The sequence below is a fragment of the Euleptes europaea genome, chromosome 2 (genome assembly GCF_029931775.1).
Source record: "Euleptes europaea isolate rEulEur1 chromosome 2, rEulEur1.hap1, whole genome shotgun sequence".
Classification (NCBI taxonomy): domain Eukaryota; kingdom Metazoa; phylum Chordata; class Lepidosauria; order Squamata; family Sphaerodactylidae; genus Euleptes; species Euleptes europaea.
Window position 1 is genome coordinate 100,532,311 of NC_079313.1, and position 18,135 is coordinate 100,550,445.

The 18,135-nt window shown below is 44.9% G+C and overlaps 1 protein-coding gene and 1 non-coding gene across 2 annotated transcripts; one reads left to right on the forward strand and one right to left on the reverse strand.

Annotated features, from left to right (window-relative positions):
• Window positions 1–7,910: 7,910 nt before the first annotated feature.
• On the reverse strand, window positions 7,911–14,241 carry TMEM9 (transmembrane protein 9). The gene is made up of 6 exons (XM_056844551.1): window positions 14,122–14,241; window positions 13,456–13,557; window positions 12,573–12,664; window positions 11,302–11,410; window positions 10,247–10,378; window positions 7,911–8,115 (listed from the first exon to the last, which is right to left on the reverse strand). The coding sequence occupies exons 2-6, from the start codon at window positions 13,519–13,521 to the stop codon at window positions 7,966–7,968; spliced, it is 549 nt and encodes a 182-aa protein (XP_056700529.1). The 5' UTR covers window positions 13,522–13,557; window positions 14,122–14,241; the 3' UTR covers window positions 7,911–7,965.
• Window positions 9,871–9,942, forward strand: TRNAG-GCC (transfer RNA glycine (anticodon GCC)). Its single transcript has one exon. It is a non-coding gene; the product is annotated as a tRNA-Gly (tRNA).
• Window positions 14,242–18,135: the final 3,894 nt, after the last annotated feature.

Below are 18,135 nucleotides of genomic sequence, written 5' to 3' on the forward strand. Positions count from 1 at the left end.
GAATCTTAGAAAAGCAGAACTAGACAATGTTGTTTCCCCTGATCTATAAATCTGTCATGCCAACACTGAAGGCAGTTCTCAGTTTAAATTTATCATTCTAAAATTTCTTTTAAATGTCTATTTAAGTATTTAATGGCTATTTTAGATCAAAAAGAGGAAAACGCAATAAATTAGAAACAACATTGCAGGAAATAATCTTAAACTCTGGGAAACCCCCCTGTCTTGGCAGGATCCTTTGACAGCTGCAATAACACGATTTCCTTTACATAAAACACAGCTAGATGGATTCAAAACGTCTCGTGCCCCAAAGCAGTGTTGGACCATTAGCATCACGTCTGCACCTTCCAATAGTCCTTAGTGGAAAAAGCAGATGTTAGCATGGCCATTATTTCTCTTCTGTCCCTGGTGAGATATTACGAGTGTTTGGTAAACTGTAGGAAACGAACCAGAAACACTGGACGGGGAAAAAACTGGGTAGGACTGTGACTATTCTTCCCACAGATTTATTGATGCACTTCCTGTTTTGCCAAGTGCTAAGGTAGGTTGTATGCTTGAAAGCAATCTGGAGTCTGCATATGGGTCTGTCTGCCCAGAAGCCCAATGTTTTGCCCTGAACAACCCTCACGGAAAGACATGCACAATGGGTGTGAGAGTCCACATGCCAGTTTTCTTTGCGGGTTCCCCACCATCCATTTGCGGTGCAAACAGATACAGTCATAGGGAGCATGGTGAAAACCAGTCATGTAAACATGATTCCCCACCTCCCTGTCAATGGGCATCACTGCCATTGTGGCAGTCAGAGGCAAATGTTTTTGTTTGCACATGCTGGAATACAGGCAGGCAGTTCTGCATAGCAAGATGGATACAACTGTTGCACTCGAACACCAGACAGTGTCTTCTGTGCTATTTTAGCAGTGTGGTACCTTATTATACTTTGCTGTGTTCCAAGTGACAGACATAGATTCCGGGTCAAGCCAGACAAGATACTAGGAATCTATGACCAGAGTTGAAGGTCTGCTGACATTTCTGGTTTTCATTAAAAAGTCTCTGGCTGGGGAACTGATTTGTATGATTTGTACCTTTCCCCCTAGTTTCCCCCTAATAAAAATAATCCTCAGCTTCTATTAGCCCAAATAAGAAGAGTTAATTTTAAAAGTTGCCTGAAGGTCAAATTAAATGTGATGGTGGAATCCCTGTATTTCCATAGTTATATATAAAGTAAGTAGGGTGGTAGAGGAAAGAAGTGTTAATTTTGAACAAAACACCTAACATGCAGATCAGGGAAGCAAAACCAACCACCCCTTACCTCATTATGTTCTGTTGCATCTCCCAGTCGAGTGAATAGAATGGCAATTGGGAGGGAAAGATCCATGTGACTGCTCTTATTTGGTGATGGTCCCATTTCAGAGATGAATCTGGGAGGATTGCTAGTGAATGCGATACCCATTGGAAATCCCCCCCAGGTCATTCAGGAAACCATCTGCATCTATCCCTCTCTGAGGGTGAACCGTTTAAAAAAGTTTCCCTACTCCCAGAGATTATGGGTACTCAGCAGTTAGCTATCTTTCTAAAACAAAACCAGCTCCTCTAAACTACTCCCCTCGCAGAACATCTTCAGTGGATTATGACGTTTGGTAACATCACTTCTGAAAATATGTCATAGCTAAAGACTTGCTCTGAGGAATAATGAACCGCATACATGGACATGGTCTATTCCAGGTACTCCCATTTTATCTACTGAATAAAAAAATATTAAGACTATTCACCCTCCAAAATGCGTGCCAAAAATTAATAAAGTCTAAGCAAGGCCCAAATTGAGCTAAGGGGAGTTTGGCTATCACTGACTGAAGCTCCTTGATTAAAATGTGGGCCCTTTCAAAGCACCAGCACACTTTCATAGCTGTTTTTCTTTTAATGGGTGCCATTCTGTGTTGCTTGAGATTAACTCCTAGTGAAATCAGATGGGCATATTGCTGAGCAAACTGGGAGTGGCAACAGAAGTTTGTATCTTGTCTGACTGCGGTATGCCTCATTTTAATTGTTCAGTGGGGACTGCTAAAATAAGCAACTTTTCCTTGCAGTCACATTCTCCAATGGGAAAGCATAAAAATGGTTGCACTTTGAAAATCAAGCTCACTATTGGAATTGTCAGATATATGACCAAGAAATTGATGTCTGTGTGAAAACTGTTTCTAGGAACTATAGTTTCTGCTAATCCCAACAAAATCCACATGAGGGAGATATTGAGTCAAATCAGTGTAGCGCTGTTACAGGATGGTGCTATCATATCAACACGGTACAAGAGATTATATCCAATTCCAGATGCGGCGGCACCGAGGCTGGGGTCCTCCCACTTGTTTCCCTTGCAGACAAGGCTGGAATAAAGGCCAATTGAACAAGGAGGGAAGTGCATAAATTTAAAGCATTTAAACCTCATTCCTTCCATCTTTTATTGGTGTACAAACTCCACCCCCCCACACACATTCACATGGGCCCTGCTCCCCTGTACAGGAGAAAAACAAACATAAAATAGAATGATTTTTTTAAAAAAATTAACTTCTGAAGGTCACAGCAGATGTTCATTCATAAAATTAGAATTTCATACTGACTTTTATTTTAATGGACTAGAGGTCAAAAACCAAGGTTAATTATATGTGGAATCCACACAAGCTCCATTTAATTTTTTACTCAGAGGAATGAAGGGCTTATCCTCACACACACTGTTTTTGTGGAAAAGGAGGGCATAAAGAGAATGGTTCTTTCTTCTCTGACTATGTAGCATCTGCTGGAAAGACTGAAGTCAGAAATCAGGACATTTAAAAAGAAGAACAGTTGGTTTTTATATGCCAACTTTCTCTACTACTTAAGGAAGACTCAAACTGGTGTACAATCACCTTCCCTTTCCCTCCCTACAACAGACACCCTGTGAGGGAGGTGGGGCTGAGAGAGCTCTAACAGAGCTGTGACTAGCCCAAGGTCATTTAGCTGGCTTCGTGTGTAGGAGTGGGGAAACCAACCCAGTTCACCAGATTAGTGTCCGCCGCTCATATGGAGGAGTAGGGAATCAAACCCGGTTCTCCAAATTAGAGTCCACTGCTCCATACCACCGCTTTTAACTACTACACCACGCTGGCTCTAGAGATCTTCTGGGAATGCAGCACAGCAAACTGGTGGGCTGTAGAAATGAAGAGCTTGCCATCACCATTCTTTACAAATCAGTATTTCAGTGCTCAGCTGACTGAATCCTAGATGTTTCTGGATGTGTCCCTTGCCCCTTTCAGTTTTTACCAAGCTTACCAAACTTGGAGTGATTTTTTTCATCGCTCCTGCCTACCCAAGTCATTAAAAACATCATTCTTCCACACAAGTTTCTTTGTTTAATGAAGAGATACTGCTTAGTAATAAGACTGGTCCACTCTGCCAGAGAGTCCTTAAGGGAAATAAATAAAACAGATCACTTAGCACATAAGACTTTCTCATGCAAATCCCTTATGCTACTGACGCTTTCATTGGAGAAACCTTTCATTGGAGAAGTGCACAAAGGCTCTTTCTACTTCCCCTTCACCAGCAGCACAACACTGGGTTGGATCCAGCAGTCAGTCAGTGGTGCAGAGCTTTCCCCTCCCTCCGGCAGCCATTTCCAACCCTGGGAAAGTTGAGTCAGGGGACCCTTCTGTCAGCGAAGAGGAAAGACAGACCCATTTTGCTTCTTTCCCCCTCCATATTACAGCCCACCTACTTGTGTGGCTGCTACTTCACAAGGGTCCCATGACCCCAGGAATCAACTTTGTGGCTGGAAATGGCTGCTGGGGGATCCGTGATCCTTGTACCAGCAGATCACTGGATCCAATCCATTGACTGGACAAGCTTATTGTGGGAACCATAAGCTCCCTCAGGAATATATTACTGAGAATATAACTATTTTAAATCAATTAAAAATATGCAAAGATCCATGTGTCTGATATCAGGTGTATATGTGTCATGTATAGGGGGGGTCATAGGTGGACCCCTGTTGCCTGGAAAAGCTTAAAAAACTGCCCACTCCAAACTTGGGTGGCGCTGCAAACTAACACAAATATTTGAACTGGGAACCTGGGAAGATAATTTTCCTGTTCATTCCCAATGGAAAAAGTGACATCTTACATTGGGATACAGAGTTCACGTTCTGCAAACTGAAACAGACTTGTACGTGCACAACGGCTATTCACATTGTGCAAGATGCACAGGAGGAAAATCAAGCAACATCCAAAGATTCTCTTTTGCATGCACGAGACTTTACCCAGCTTAGAGGTACAATTAAGGGAACAATTCTTAAGCAGGCCTACTCAGATGTCAGTCCCATTTTATGCAATGTGGCTTACTCCTAGGAATTATGATTGCAGCCTAAGCCACTAACATGTATGAAACATTTTGAATGAGCAGCTATGTGAATGATACTTATTCTTCTGTTCCTGCTTCTCTGGATCTGTTTTAATCATAGACATGTTACGTTTCCCTACCTCCCTGACAACGGGTTTGAATAGTCACCAGCTTGGCTCACATCCTGTTTGCCAGTCGCAAACAAAGGAGCCAATTTTTCGATGATCGATTTCACTGTTTCTTGAGCGGTTCATGGCTGTTCAATAGGAAGGAATACAGTGAAGCAGCCTAACAGTGTAGAATGGAAACTGGCTTTTCCTGCAGCCACAGCTGCCATTTTCCCCTGCTGTGCCATCAAAAGACTTTTGGAGACTCATTTTTAACCAATAATTGCTAGTGAGCTACTGCGATCTAATGCAGGCAGCACATTTCCCCTTATAACCCCATAACAAAATGAACTAGAGACTTACTTTGGTTGAAAATGAAGGCAATGGTACCAAGACGTCTTTAGAATACTAGATTACAATAGCGCAATAGCAGTTACTGATTAAAAACAAGCCAACTCCAACTCCAAAAACCTTCTGATCACATGGTCAGTAAAAAAAATGCAGGGAAAATGGTGTCTTGCCATAGATAGTTTAGATAGATACCCATAGATAGTTTAATCATTCATAAATAAATGCTGTGTTAAAAAAACCCACACAGCTATCCTGCAGTGTTAATCTAAGTAGTCCTTAACTACTGCTTAGATTGGCAGCAATTTGTACATATGCAGTTTTGGGAAAAATGCAAACCTGTTTGGTAGCCATTACAATTTTCACTGCTAATCAATCAGACTGGGTAATCAGCTCACATCTGATTGTCTCATTCAAATACAGTAAATTCAACTGTTGAACACATCCAACATAAAATTCAAAGCATCAATGATCTTACACCTAAGAAATTTAGTATCGTTAGCTCCAGAGCAAGTACATACCGACCTGCCTCGTACATAACCAGCTGTTACAAAGTTGCATATGAAGATGTATGTACAACCTTGACAGTCCAGTCCCTTTCTATAATCCTTGGATGACACATTAATTGTGGTGTGGATACAAATGTAAGCTTCTATTTTCTTGCCTTGTCTCCTCCAGATTCTCATTTTAGACCTCTGGAACACCATTATCAAAGATGGAGAACTCTAGGTGCATTGGGGAAAAAACCCACTTTCAAATGCTTTAAGTACAGTGTCTGAGCTCCTGCTTTTCTACAGACTCCCTGTGGCTTGCACATGCCAAGCCCACAAACAGACTGAACCACTAGTGACAGTTCCCATCAACTAGGACTGAGAACTATGAATGGAAAATGGATTAAGAACAGCAGTGGCATGAAAACCAAACACTTTCAGACTACTTATGCTTTCTTCTCTCATGTACTGCTGACTTTTAAGATATTCTTTACAACTTAACATGGTATTCCTGATTTTAGGGGAACTGTAATTTATTACCTTGAGAAAGATGTTTTTAACTTATGCTTTCTTCTCTCATGTACTGCTGACTTTTAAGATATTCTTTACAACTTAACATGGTATTCCTGATTTTAGGGGAACTGTAATTTATTACCTTGAGAAAGATGTTTTTAACTGTTTTCTGCTGGTATGGTACAACATTAGCCACCTGAAGAAAGGCCCTGTGCCTGCAGCTGCCCCCTTGGTTCAATGTAATAAAAATTATCAGAGGCAGAGTACCAAATCAGTCTTCTCTACATTAAGACTAACTAATCTTGTATTAGATCAAAGATAATGGAGAGAATAAGAATGAGTCCACCCCAATCACATTAGTAATGCATCCACTTCTTGGGGTGGGGGGAGACCCCTATTTTCACATTTCCCATCATTCTGCAAGATGTGTGTCCTGCAGACTACAGGGTCCGGCGTATATTGCTACTAGTAGCAGCTTCTAAATTCAAGCCAATACAGCGCAGGTAGGAATACATAACCAGCTGTTACAAAGTTGTGGGGGGAGACCCCTATTTTCACATTTCCCATCATTCTGCAAGATGTGTGTCCTGCAGACTACAGGGTCCGGCGTATATTGCTACTAGTAGCAGCTTCTAAATTCAAGCCAATACAGGGCAGGTAGGAGTACATAACCAGCTGTTACAAAGTTGTGGGGGGAGACCCCTATTTTCACATTTCCCATCATTCTGCAAGATGTGTGTCCTGCAGACTACAGGGTCCGGCGTATATTGCTACTAGTAGCAGCTTCTAAATTCAAGCCAATACAGCGCAGGTAGGAGTACATAACCAGCTGTTACAAAGTTGTGTGGGGAGACCCCTATTTTCACATTTCCCATCATTCTGCAAGATGTGTGTCCTGCAGACTACAGGGTCCGGCATATATTGCTACTAGTTACAGCTTCTAACTTCAAGCCGATACAGCGCAGGTAGGAGTACATAACCAGCTGTTACTTCCGCTGATCACAAATAAATCAGGCGGCAGCACTCACTGCTTGGCCCACGAAGTGCAGCTTCAGCCAATGGGGGAGATAAATGGAATGTTTGTCCCATATGTACTTGTGGTAGAAGCCTTATCCTAATTTACAGCTACAGCAGCCAATAGGATCAGAGTTCTAAGGGTCTTACGGAACAATCCTAAGCAGGCTTGCTTGGAAGTAAATTCCATGGTTATTCAGGGGGGCTTACCCCAGGATAGGGCCCTTAGGATTGCAGCCAGCGTCAGTTAGAAAAGGTCTGGGAAGAGGGAGAGTATCAGGTGTATGGATTAAGGATTTTTAGCTAAATTCTCCTTAGTCTGATAGGGAACAGTTTTAGCCACAGGAGAAACAGTTTAGCAGGACAAAAGTTCTGATTCTTTGAAACCAATGTTGTTCAACAAGTTACAAGCCTACCAGGATTAAATCCTTCGCATTTCCGTCAAGTTTATATGTTTAAGTTATACATATTATGAGTTCTACAAAAGAAAGCTTTTACTTTGGAGCACTGGCGTGGGGGAGGGGCTGTGGCTCAGTGGTAGAGCATCTGCTTGGCATGCAGAAGGTCCCAGGTTCAATCCTCGGCATCTCCAGTTAAAGGGACTAGGCAGGTAGGTGATGTGAAAGACCTCTGCCTGAGACTCTGTAGAGCCGCTGCCAGTCTGAGTAGACAACAGTGGCTTTGATGAACCAAGGGTGTGATTCAGTAGAAGGCAGGTTCATGTGTGTTCGTGTGTGTGTGTGTTGGGCTTCTCTCACCCCATGCTTCTGCTAAAGGCTTGCCATTTTACAAACAAATCCTATTATAACCCCAATGAAGTCCTGTAGGCTATTCTAGGGAGGGGAAAAGCATGGAGGTAATCTTTTTTTTGGGGGGGGGGGAGTGTTAAGTGAGATACAGGCTTCCAGTGATCCACCCCAGTAGGTCACAGCACTAAAATACTTTTGGGATGTGCAGCCCATGGCTCTTGCTTCAACCTCGCTTACTCTTTGAAAAACAACAACAAACAAATCAAGAAGGGAAGGTGCAACAGATTCAAGCTACAAGCTTCTTTTGCACTGGCTAACCGGTATCATCTGCGCAGCTAACCCACAGAGGCTGTTCCCTCCAGGAGTGGGAACTCCCTGTGAGCTCTAACTGAGCATTTTGTGCCGATCAAAGACAGTCTTCCTCTGCTCCTGCACCTGACGCTTCCACCGTTGCTGAGCTCCTTCCACTCTCTCCAGCACCGTGTTTGCCCTGGTGCTGGCAGAAGGTCGCACGGCTGCCAACGAATGGGCATCCTGAAAGGCAAGGGGGGGGGGGGAAGAATCAAAGGTGACCAGCAGGTGGGAAAAGTGGCATTGAAGAACTGGGTTGTCAAGTGAAAGGGGAACTCTAGCAAAATGCATCACTTCACATAGATACTTCGTTGTAAACATAAATCACAAGGAAACCATAATGGAGTGACATCTTCCCAACATTCTTCAGAGGGGAAGAGCAGTTTCCTATTCCTGCAAAAATTCAAAGTCACCATGCAATGGTAATAATAAATCCTCCTTAACCATGTTCTTACAACTATCAATTACATTTTGTGGCATGAGACTGAAGAACGACTAAGAAACACTGAAGTGATAGACATTTGCCACCAATAACAGCAATAACCTAAAATCACCCTCAGCCATACAAGCTCCCTGTCACCAGGGCTCCATATGGAGTGATGGTACAATCTGCTGTGGTCCAGAGGGGCCCAGCAACAGCCCAGGTTACAATCCCCATTAGCACAAGGGGAAAACAGAGGGTAAATTGTAGATCATGCCTGAGGATATTTAAAGAAACTTATTTCCTTGTACCTATCATCCAGGTCATTCGTACCAATCATCCAGATTTGCTGCAGCCAATCAGAAGCAGCGTTAGAGCAGCAATCTCAAGTAACATTCTGAACTGCTGGTAGGGTTGCCAACTGCCAGGTAGTAGCAGGAGATCTCCTGCTAATTCAACTGATCTCCAACCGATAGAGATCAGATCACCTGGAGAAAAATGGCCGCTTTGGCAATTGAACTCTGGGGAGGAGAGGGACTTCAATGCCACAAACCCCGCCCTCCTCAGGCTCCGCCCCAAAAATCTCCCACCAGTGGTGAAGAGGGACCTGGCAACCTTAACTGCTGGGCCTCCTGCCCCAGACTAAGGCCCTTCTCTAGAACAAAGAGTGCTTGTGCAGTTAAATTAAGACTGTGTGAGTGAAACTGACAAGACTCTCAGGCAGGGTTTTATTATTAAACAAAAGTAGCAAATTTCTGCAGAAATATAGAACATGTAACAGTAATTTCATAATTAAAACAAACTTTTTTCATGGCCCCTGAGATTGTATCTATGGGAGGAAGGCTTGTGGTGTCAGTATGTGGGGGACATGTTACCGAGTCTAAAAAAATAATGCTTGGGCCCTGCATGTCACATCAACCTCTAAAACGATTTGACTCCAGACCTCTAGGTCTCTGTCTGTATGGAGCAAAACCTCTTCGAAGGGCTTTTTGGCCAGAGACGGTGGCATATACATTTGAAAATTAAATAAACAAAATCATTATGGTTATATGGATCAATATAATATGGGTTCCATGCATATCTATCCATCTTGTACATTTTCACCTCACCCTTCTTCCATGGAGGTCAAAGAGTACATGGTTTTCTCTTGCCCATTTTATCATCAAAACAAGCAAACACACACACTCAGACAAGTTCACCCAGTGAGCTACATGTCAGAGTGTGGATTTGAACCTGGGTCTTCCAGATCCTAGACAAGTACTCTACCCATTATATCTTGCTGGCAGCTCTCATGTGTTTTGCAGATGGAACATCATGCATGTAGCATTGAATCTGGCAATGAAAGACCTCTATTTGCCAGAGAGCATAGAACCTTTACAACTGGTATTTTCAAAGGTCTGGATAGAATGCTGCTCTCAAAAGAGTGAATAGCAAATCTGACTGAAAATATATTTCCCAAAGTCTTAGAACATGTTCAAAGATCACTAATGTTTTGGGGTTGCAGCAGACAGAAAGTGGGGGCTGTGGCTCAGTGGTAGAGCCTCTGCTTGCCATGCAGAAGGTCCCAGGTTCAATCCCCGGCAGCTCCAGTTAAAGGGACTGGGCAAGTAGGTGATGTGAAAGACCCCTGCCTGAGATCCTGGAGAGCCGCTGCCGGTTTGAGTAGACAATACTGACTTTGATGGACCAAGAGTCTGATTCAGTATAAAGCAGCTTCATGTGTTCATGTGTACCCACAATCTGAGGTGAAAATCTAAGTCCCCTCTATTCCAGCTGCTTATTTGGGGGCAACAAAACTTTGAGGTATGGTGTTACCCTCCACACAATCTAACTTCCCCAATGCAGCCCACAGGCCAGTCACCACCAAGAGCAGCCCTGTTCTGTCACACATACCTCGCTCTCTTCCTCGTTGCGCAGTGGCTGGGTGTAGGCGTCGGGCTTGCGGATCAAGGGGTCAACCAGCATCAGAAAGGCCATGTAGAGAAGCAGGGCTCCAACCACCGAGAGGTAAATGATGATTATGAACTGTATGTGAGCAGGCACAGCAACAGATAATCAAGGATTCTGGACTCTTAAGCCATCACTTAAAAAAAAAAAATCACATGCCCCAAAGCTTATACTACATTAGAAAGAAATCATCTCAGCTGGGGAGAATGCCAATGTATGTAGCTCCAGAATGGCGAGGAGACATATATGCCTGAACCAAGACAGCAAGCACCTTAGATTAAGCTTCCCAAAACCTACACAACTAAATAATGAGTTCAGCTGTTTCCCAACAGCCTATAGAATTAATTTAAGGCATGACTTCTCAAATGCAGTCACGGTCGCTGCATGTGAGCACCACGGATTTCTGGCATGGCCTCCAAGGAACTGGCTGTTGCATTCACTAGTAAGGAACATTACTCTGTTGTGGCCACATCAGCACCCCATAAGCATATCCTTGGCCTCAACTACAGCCTCAACACAAGATGCACATAAGCATGGGGAGGGGCTGTGGCTCAGTGGATGAACATCTGCTTGGCATGCAGAAGGTTCCAGGTTCAATCCCTGGCATCTCCAGTTAAAGGGACTAGGCAAGCAGGTGATGTGAAAGACCACTGCCTGAGACCCTGGAGAGCCGCCGCCGGTCTGAGTAGACAATATTGGCTTTGATGGACCAAGGGTCCGATTCAGTATAAGGCAGCTTTATGTGTTCACTACCAATTGTGGCTTTCAGAAGCACAAAGGTCATGGAACTGCTCCATTCTCTCCATCTAGGCTTCTTCTGTATCAAAGTGGATTCCACAGGCTCTGCACACAGTTCCTTACCTCCTTTGTAGGTGGATCCCCCACCCTTTGCATCTCTCTGCTTCCTGAAAATTGCCAACAGGGGCAGTGGTTTGTTGAACAGAGTCAGGAGGGACCAAGGGGCATAACTGTCTTGTATAAACCACGGGCTTGTCTTGTACCTTGATGGTGGTGGTGCTCCGTTCTTCATACTTGCACTCACATAGCAGGCAGTAGGCTTCAACATCATTTCCTGGCACGGGCATTGGTTCCACCACGTGCAGGCAGTTACTGCAATGGCGAGAAACAAGGATCAGTGGAGGATGTCCTGTGCCATGGAGGACAGAAGAAAGTGTGGGATCCCGAGGAGGAGATATTTGAATAAGCCAGTTGGGAAACAGCACTGGCTCAAATGTATAAAGAGGGAATTTGGAAGTAGCATATCAGCACCTGCCACTAAATTAGAATTCACTAGCAAGCTCTACACCACACTTTAACAGGGACTCAGGATTCCTCCCTTACTAAAGGAGATTCTGAACAGGCTCTTCCCAGCTTTTCTTAATGCAGAAGATGCTCTATGAAATGACAGGGCATAGGGAACTAAACTCACTGCTGCCTGTTTCTTTCTCCATCAAGATTTTGGAAGTGCAAATTATGAAGGAAACATCAAACATTAAAATGTCCACAGAAGTGTGTTTCATAAAGTCAGAGTAGCCATTTTGAGTTATTTCGGTACACATGATTCCAAAACAATTTCCCTATATAACACCATGCAAGGCTCTGGTTCTGAAACTGTTACGATTGGCATTGCTGATCAAGGGAATGACGTTTATTGACAATCAGGTAATGTGTGCATTTTAATCTGTTTTAATGCTGTTAATTGGACTATTATTTAAGTCCCCACAACTTGGTTGCTACACCCTTCACCGCCTTCAGTCCAATGAGAAGGCAGGATAGAAATGGTTCAAAGAAAATAAACAAATCTGTGATCTTGAATGTATCTTTCTGATGTGCATTTCAGCGTAAGTATCAGGAAAGGAAAATTATAGATTCTAGCTATTCACACTAGCCAAGACTTATAACTGGGTTCGAGCTAGAAAGTCTTCAGGAACGGTCAGATGAAAAACTAGGGTTCCCAACTTATAGAGGACATTTGCTACACACTTGGGGGCCATGGGACATTAAAACAGCCTAGAAAGAAACTGAGTGGCCTCTGTGGAGCTGGTAGCCCCACAGGGGCCTCTCAGCTCAGCCACTGGTAGCAATGATGGACTTAGGCTCCTTATCATTGCCGGTGGGTATGTCCAAGATGAGCAGTCTTTGGAGGGTTGCCAGCACTGGAGCTGCTGCTGGGCTTGCTCCTGGCCTCCAGTGGCCATCCAGGGAACCTTCTCTGTATATGCCAGGGACAATCTGCCCCTGGCTTGGATGCTGTTGCTGGAGGCTGACTTACCAGTCTTTCTGTGACACATTCTTCTTATAAATTTGCCCGCTGATGTTCCTGTATGGGGGGCAGATGCACTTGCAGCGGATGTCCTCAAAGCTCTACAGATACAGAACAGAATGTCAGCACCGTAAGGAATACTTGTGAAAATATTCTGACCCATCACAGGAGATACAATAGGGCCGTGATGTGTGTTAACTAGCAGTCTTTCTCTCCTGCACAATTAACTGTGTCCAAATCATCCCATTAAAAGCTAAATCCCACATGGATCTAGCATCCTCAAGGTCTTGCAGGAATAAAAATTAATTCTTCCTATTCCCAAAAGGCGAGTCTCAAGTTGTGCTTAGCTGGAGCTCAACTAGAGAGCATCCAACAGAAACCCATGGATTACAGGTTTACGATAAGTGATTGCTCAGAAGTTATCACTGCTTTCAGTATGGCTTACTTCCAAAGCAATAGGCATGGGATTGCTGGGAGCATCATTCATCTTTCAGCAACCATCAAGTTATCTCTACCACACAGTTGCAAAAGGACAAGACAATATCTTTGACTGCATAAGTGCAAGAAAGTGCAAGCTTTCAATGGACAGAGAAGCTTCCAATAGGCACACACTGTTCTGCAGTCCATTGAAAAAATTTAAATATAAAGACAGCATAAAATATAAAAATGGGCATAATAACCTAGCCCATGCGAATCAGGCAAGAGCTCCATTAGCATCAGGAGCAATTTTAAGCAAGTGTGTTTAAGCATCTCTCCTATTAAAAGCAACAGGATCTTGACGTTCATGACTGCGGCTAGAACATGACACAACGAGTCCTCGGTGCAATGCCTGTCCCCTCTCTTGCATTTAGTGCCTTTTAAAAACCCTCTACCAACCCTCTCGCTTCCACACCTTGGTGGCCTCAGATGGCGGTACTAGGACACACCAGATAACGGCAGCAAGAGACAAGAATTTCATGGTTTCTCAGATGTGTCGCATGAGCACCACAGGAGCCTGAAACAGAGAACAGGGAAGAAGATCAGCAAATTCTCCTTTGTGGAGCACCACAGATCATTTTCAATGACTCAAGGGTAGGCAATCCTTAGCACCCATGTTGCAAGGCAGAGTGCCACACCATGGAGCCAGTTCTTCACAGTACTCCCAATGTGTCAGGCCACAGACAACCCTCGTCTCCCAACCCCAGCTGACCCCAAAATCTTCACAGATAGACTCGGGGTGGTGGCAACACTAGGGCCATAAAGGTCATCTTTCTCTGCATTAGAATAATGTTATTGTCCACCATCCACAGCTAAACATGCTCTTCTGTTTAACCACAGTATACTGTTGACAATGAGAGCACATCTTCCTTGTTATCTTCAACAACCCCAAGTCCACAAAGGAATTGTCAGTCAAGTTTTAAAGCAATAACTTGGGACTCCTTCGGATTGTTCAGATTTGAGGAATATGACCCACTTAGAGTGGGTGTAACTCTCTCTGACGTTATGGCCCCCTAAAACATTGTAGATCAAAAGTTGCCCCCCAGGGGAGGGGGAATAAACTTCAAGAGGAGCACCCTACCTTGGAAAAAGGATGTAACTCTTGCAGTCATTAATTCTTTGGACCTTTATCTGTTCAATCAACAGGGAGAAACTCTGCGCAGCAGGCAGACAAAATACTGCAAGGGACAAGCAGTGCAAAGAGGTAGGTGTTAGTTCAATAGTTCCACACATTACAGAACAATCCTAGGTTGATCTCCTGAGGATCCTAAAGCCTATTTGATGGGGCATATTCCAAGGCAAGTGTTCCAAGGATGGTATTGTAAGTCATAGAACCGTGTTGGCGAACCTATGGCACGGGTGCCACTTCCGGCACTCGTAGCCCTCTCTGCCGGCACGGGCGGGTCCTCCAAGCCGCTGGCCTTTCCGGCTCTGCCCTGCCCCGGATGGGGGAGGCTGTAGCCCAGGGGTGGGGAACCTCCGACATCATTGGCGGTGGCCCCCGGACTCTCCCACAGAAGCTGCCGCCATTGCCGCCACTGGAGCGTGCGTGGCCGGCCAGGTGGATGGGAGAGCGGGGAACAGAAGCCGAGCGCCCACACTCGGCATGGCCGGCGGCTTCTCCGGCGCCCTCTGGGCCTGTGCGGGTGGAGGGGCGTGGCTGGCCGGTGGGTGCGAAGGAGGCGTCCTCTGCCCTACCCTGCTCGCCTCTCACTAGCCTGCCGCCGCCGCCACGCCCCACCGAGTGGCAAATCCAAGGCAAAACCTCCCATGCATAAATGGCCTCTTTCTTTTTCTGTCTCCCTCTGTCCTTTTCTTTCCCTACTTTTCTTTCTCTCCCTTGCTCCATTTCCTTCTCCCTTTCTCTCTCTTTTTCTTTCTTTCTCTCCCTCCCTCCCTTCCCTTTCCTTCTCCCTTCCCTTCTTTCCTTCCTTCCTTCTTTCCCTCCAGCGGCTTCTCCGGCGCCCTCTGGGTCTGTGCGGGCGGAGGGGCGTGCAGTCCTATTCCACCTTTGAAGTGCCCACAAGCCATCCTCCAAACACCTTTCCATTTGTCTTGATATGTAGAGAGAAAACACTAAGGAACTAGTTGCCAATCTCCAGGTACTAGCTGGAGATCTCCTCCTATTACAAGTGATCTCCAACCAATAGAGATCAGTTCCCCTGGAAAAAATTGCCACTTTGGCAATTGGACTCTATGGCACTGAAGTCCTTCCCCAAACCCCGCCCTCCTCAGGCGCAAAAACCTCCCACTCATGGCAAAGAGGAACTTGGCAACCCTAGCCTCTCCCTCTGGGCCCCCTCTGGGGGTGGTATTCAGGTTAAATTGCTGCATTGGCACTCGACGATAAATAAGTGGGTTTTTGGTTGCAGTTTGGGCACTCGGTCTCTAAAAGGTTCGCCATCACTGTCATAGAACATCAGCTTCTTCAGTCTGCACAGTCATACATTCCTCTACATTTTAACCCAGTCTAATGGAACAAGTCAACAACCATCGATGGGAGGACCAGCCAAAACTAGTATAATAATTCAGAGTCCCAGATGGATTCTGGCCTGACTGCCTATGAAAGCTTGAAATTGCTTTCAGGCCATAAGTCAGTGGCAGAGCACGTACCTTGTATCCCAAAGATGCTGGGTTCAATCCCTGGTAGCACCAATTTAAAGTGATGGGGTTGAAAATAAAATGACAGTTATCAAAATTCTGTTATTTACATCGCTGCCACCACCACATTTAGAATACTGTGTACAGTTCTAATATGAAGATCTCAGAGAGCTGGAAAAGACAGCAAAAAGTCAAATGGAAGGATTAGAGCACCTTAAGGGACAGGTTTTCTTTAACAAAAATTGAGTACAGTAAAATTAGGAATGGTGAGGAAAGAGACATCTCTCAGTCTCTCATAGTAACTGAGCATCACCCAATGAAGAGGATTGGGAGGAGGTTTAGAACAGAGAAAATGAAGCCCTTCTTCACACAAAGCATAATTCATACAAGGGATCCACCACTACAAGCCCAAGTTTTACTTCTGCTGTGCCTTACAAGAGAGACCCAGGTGTCCTGATTACTTTTTCAGGCGTCAGAATGATGCCTGTTTTTTTAAATTGCATTTTAAAGGGAAGAAGACATTTTTCTTCAGCTTCTTTGTCCCTGTAGCCCTTGGTGCACCATCCACTCAATAGAAGTCCGTAACACTCCCTGCTCTCCATGGTAAAGCATCTACAAACTGCAGACTTCCATTATGCCTTTTTGCATCATACCCTGACACATCTTTTTCTCTCTCTCCTCTTTTTTGTACTCGATGACCTCCTGAAGCATTCTGAAGAGCCTGAAAGTACTATTTTTGTAATAAAAAACATAATATTACTGCTACAAGAGATGATGAGAAACGCTGGTTTACAGTGCAATCCGATGCAGAGTAACTCCAGTCTAAGCATGGGCTCTGCATAGAACTGCATTGTTAGACAGTTTAGAAAGAGGACTAGGCAAATTCACGTGCACGAGAGATAATTCTTACTGCTAGATCTATCTATGGCCATTTATGCACGGAAGGTTTTGCCTTGGATTTGCCACTGTCTAGATGCACATTTTCCCTATCAGAATTCTCAAAACTCTGCAGAGGGGCTTATTTTTTATTTCTGAGAATTTGGATGGGAAAAATGTGCATCTACTGAGCGGCAAATCCAAGGCAAAACCCTCCCATGCATAAATGGCCTATGACAGCTAAACAGAGCCTCCAAATTCCTAAGGGTATACCACCGATTACCAGATCAGGAGGACAATTACAACTGAGCACTGGTGCATTTCTGCACTTCTCTTGAAGAACTACAATGAAAACACAGCAGTGAATTTTGTCGAAAAACGCAAACTCTCAATCCATCGCCACACTTCCGTTCATCCCAGAAGAAAAACACTGACCCGTTTGCAGCAATCCACCCCCTGACCACTACATCAGCATGCACTACAAGATGCAAACTGGACTACACAATCCACCCCGATGTTTCTCCCCAAACGTACCAGCATCAGCCCCCAGAGATAACAAAACACCCACCAGCGCAGATCCTAGAAACGGTGGGGCTCCAAGCTAATCGCCACTCATGTCTTCCGCTGACATCATCTTAACAGACACCACCTGCAGCCAGCCACAGGTTTTGCAAGAGGATGCACTAAGGGACCACTAATAAATTCGTATCCTTGGTTTGAGAAGAATAGGACCAAGATGCTCATCGTAATACAATAGTGATGAGGCCATGGACCATTTACGCTGCTTTCCCTGTGCTTCTATTTTCTGGATATCAGGACGAATCGGTTCTGTTTCAGTTACCTCCGTGCGTTTCTTCAGCTCAGTTGGTCTTCATTCACCGAGGATGTCAGGCACTCCCCAGATTAAAGCTCCTGGTTGCCTGGCGCTAGAGTACCAATGAGCGCGTGCAGAGTTCGATCATCACCACCCCATTAATGTATATCGCGCTTTACAAAAATAGCATTAGCAAAAAGGGAGGGGGGCGACAGGTCCCTGCCCCCATGGAGATGACAGTCTGACTGTGCGGGAGACAACATGGGGGAGGGAGGAAAGGCAGGAACAGTGGCAAAAGGAAACCAACAGTGCAACCCCCGGCATGTCTACTTAGAAGTAAGTTGTATTATATTCAACGAGCTCTACCCCCACGTAGGTGTGCATTTCCGAATGGTTAGGATTAGGTTTGGGATCAGGACGCCGGTTTTTATTTCAAAAGCGAAATGAAGGAAACTGTGCCTCGTTTGATCAGGGACAGAGCGATGGGCACCCAAAGGCATAAGGAATAAAGGCATAAGGAATAATTTAAAGGCATAAGGAATAATTGCCACAAAGCACAATATAAATGATCCTTGAGCCGCTGAAATTCCCCACAAAGGAGGCTTTGTATCAGACGCCGCGTCTCCCGTCAACCACACCTGTACTGCGATGCTTCAAATTGCACCTGGCGACCTGCTATTCTTGTCGGGCGCGGAGCACCTTGACCGCGCACGCCCTAAACCTGCAGCCCGCCTGGAGTAGCCTGCCTCGCAACCCTGGGCATCAATCTCCTCCATCGGCTTGGACGTGCAAAGGGTTAATTAG

Excerpts from the sequence above, each read along its gene's own strand:
- TMEM9 (XM_056844551.1), bottom strand. The coding sequence starts at position 13,521 with ATGAAATTCTTGTCTCTTGCTGCCGTTATCTGGTGTGTCCTAGTACCG. Across the intron at positions 11,411-12,572 it reads AATGTGTCACAGAAAGACTG|TAACTGCCTGCACGTGGTGG; the intron begins GTAAGTCAGCCT and ends TCGCCATTGCAG. Across the intron at positions 10,379-11,301 it reads GGAGCACCACCACCATCAAG|TTCATAATCATCATTTACCT; the intron begins GTACAAGACAAG and ends GCTCACATACAG.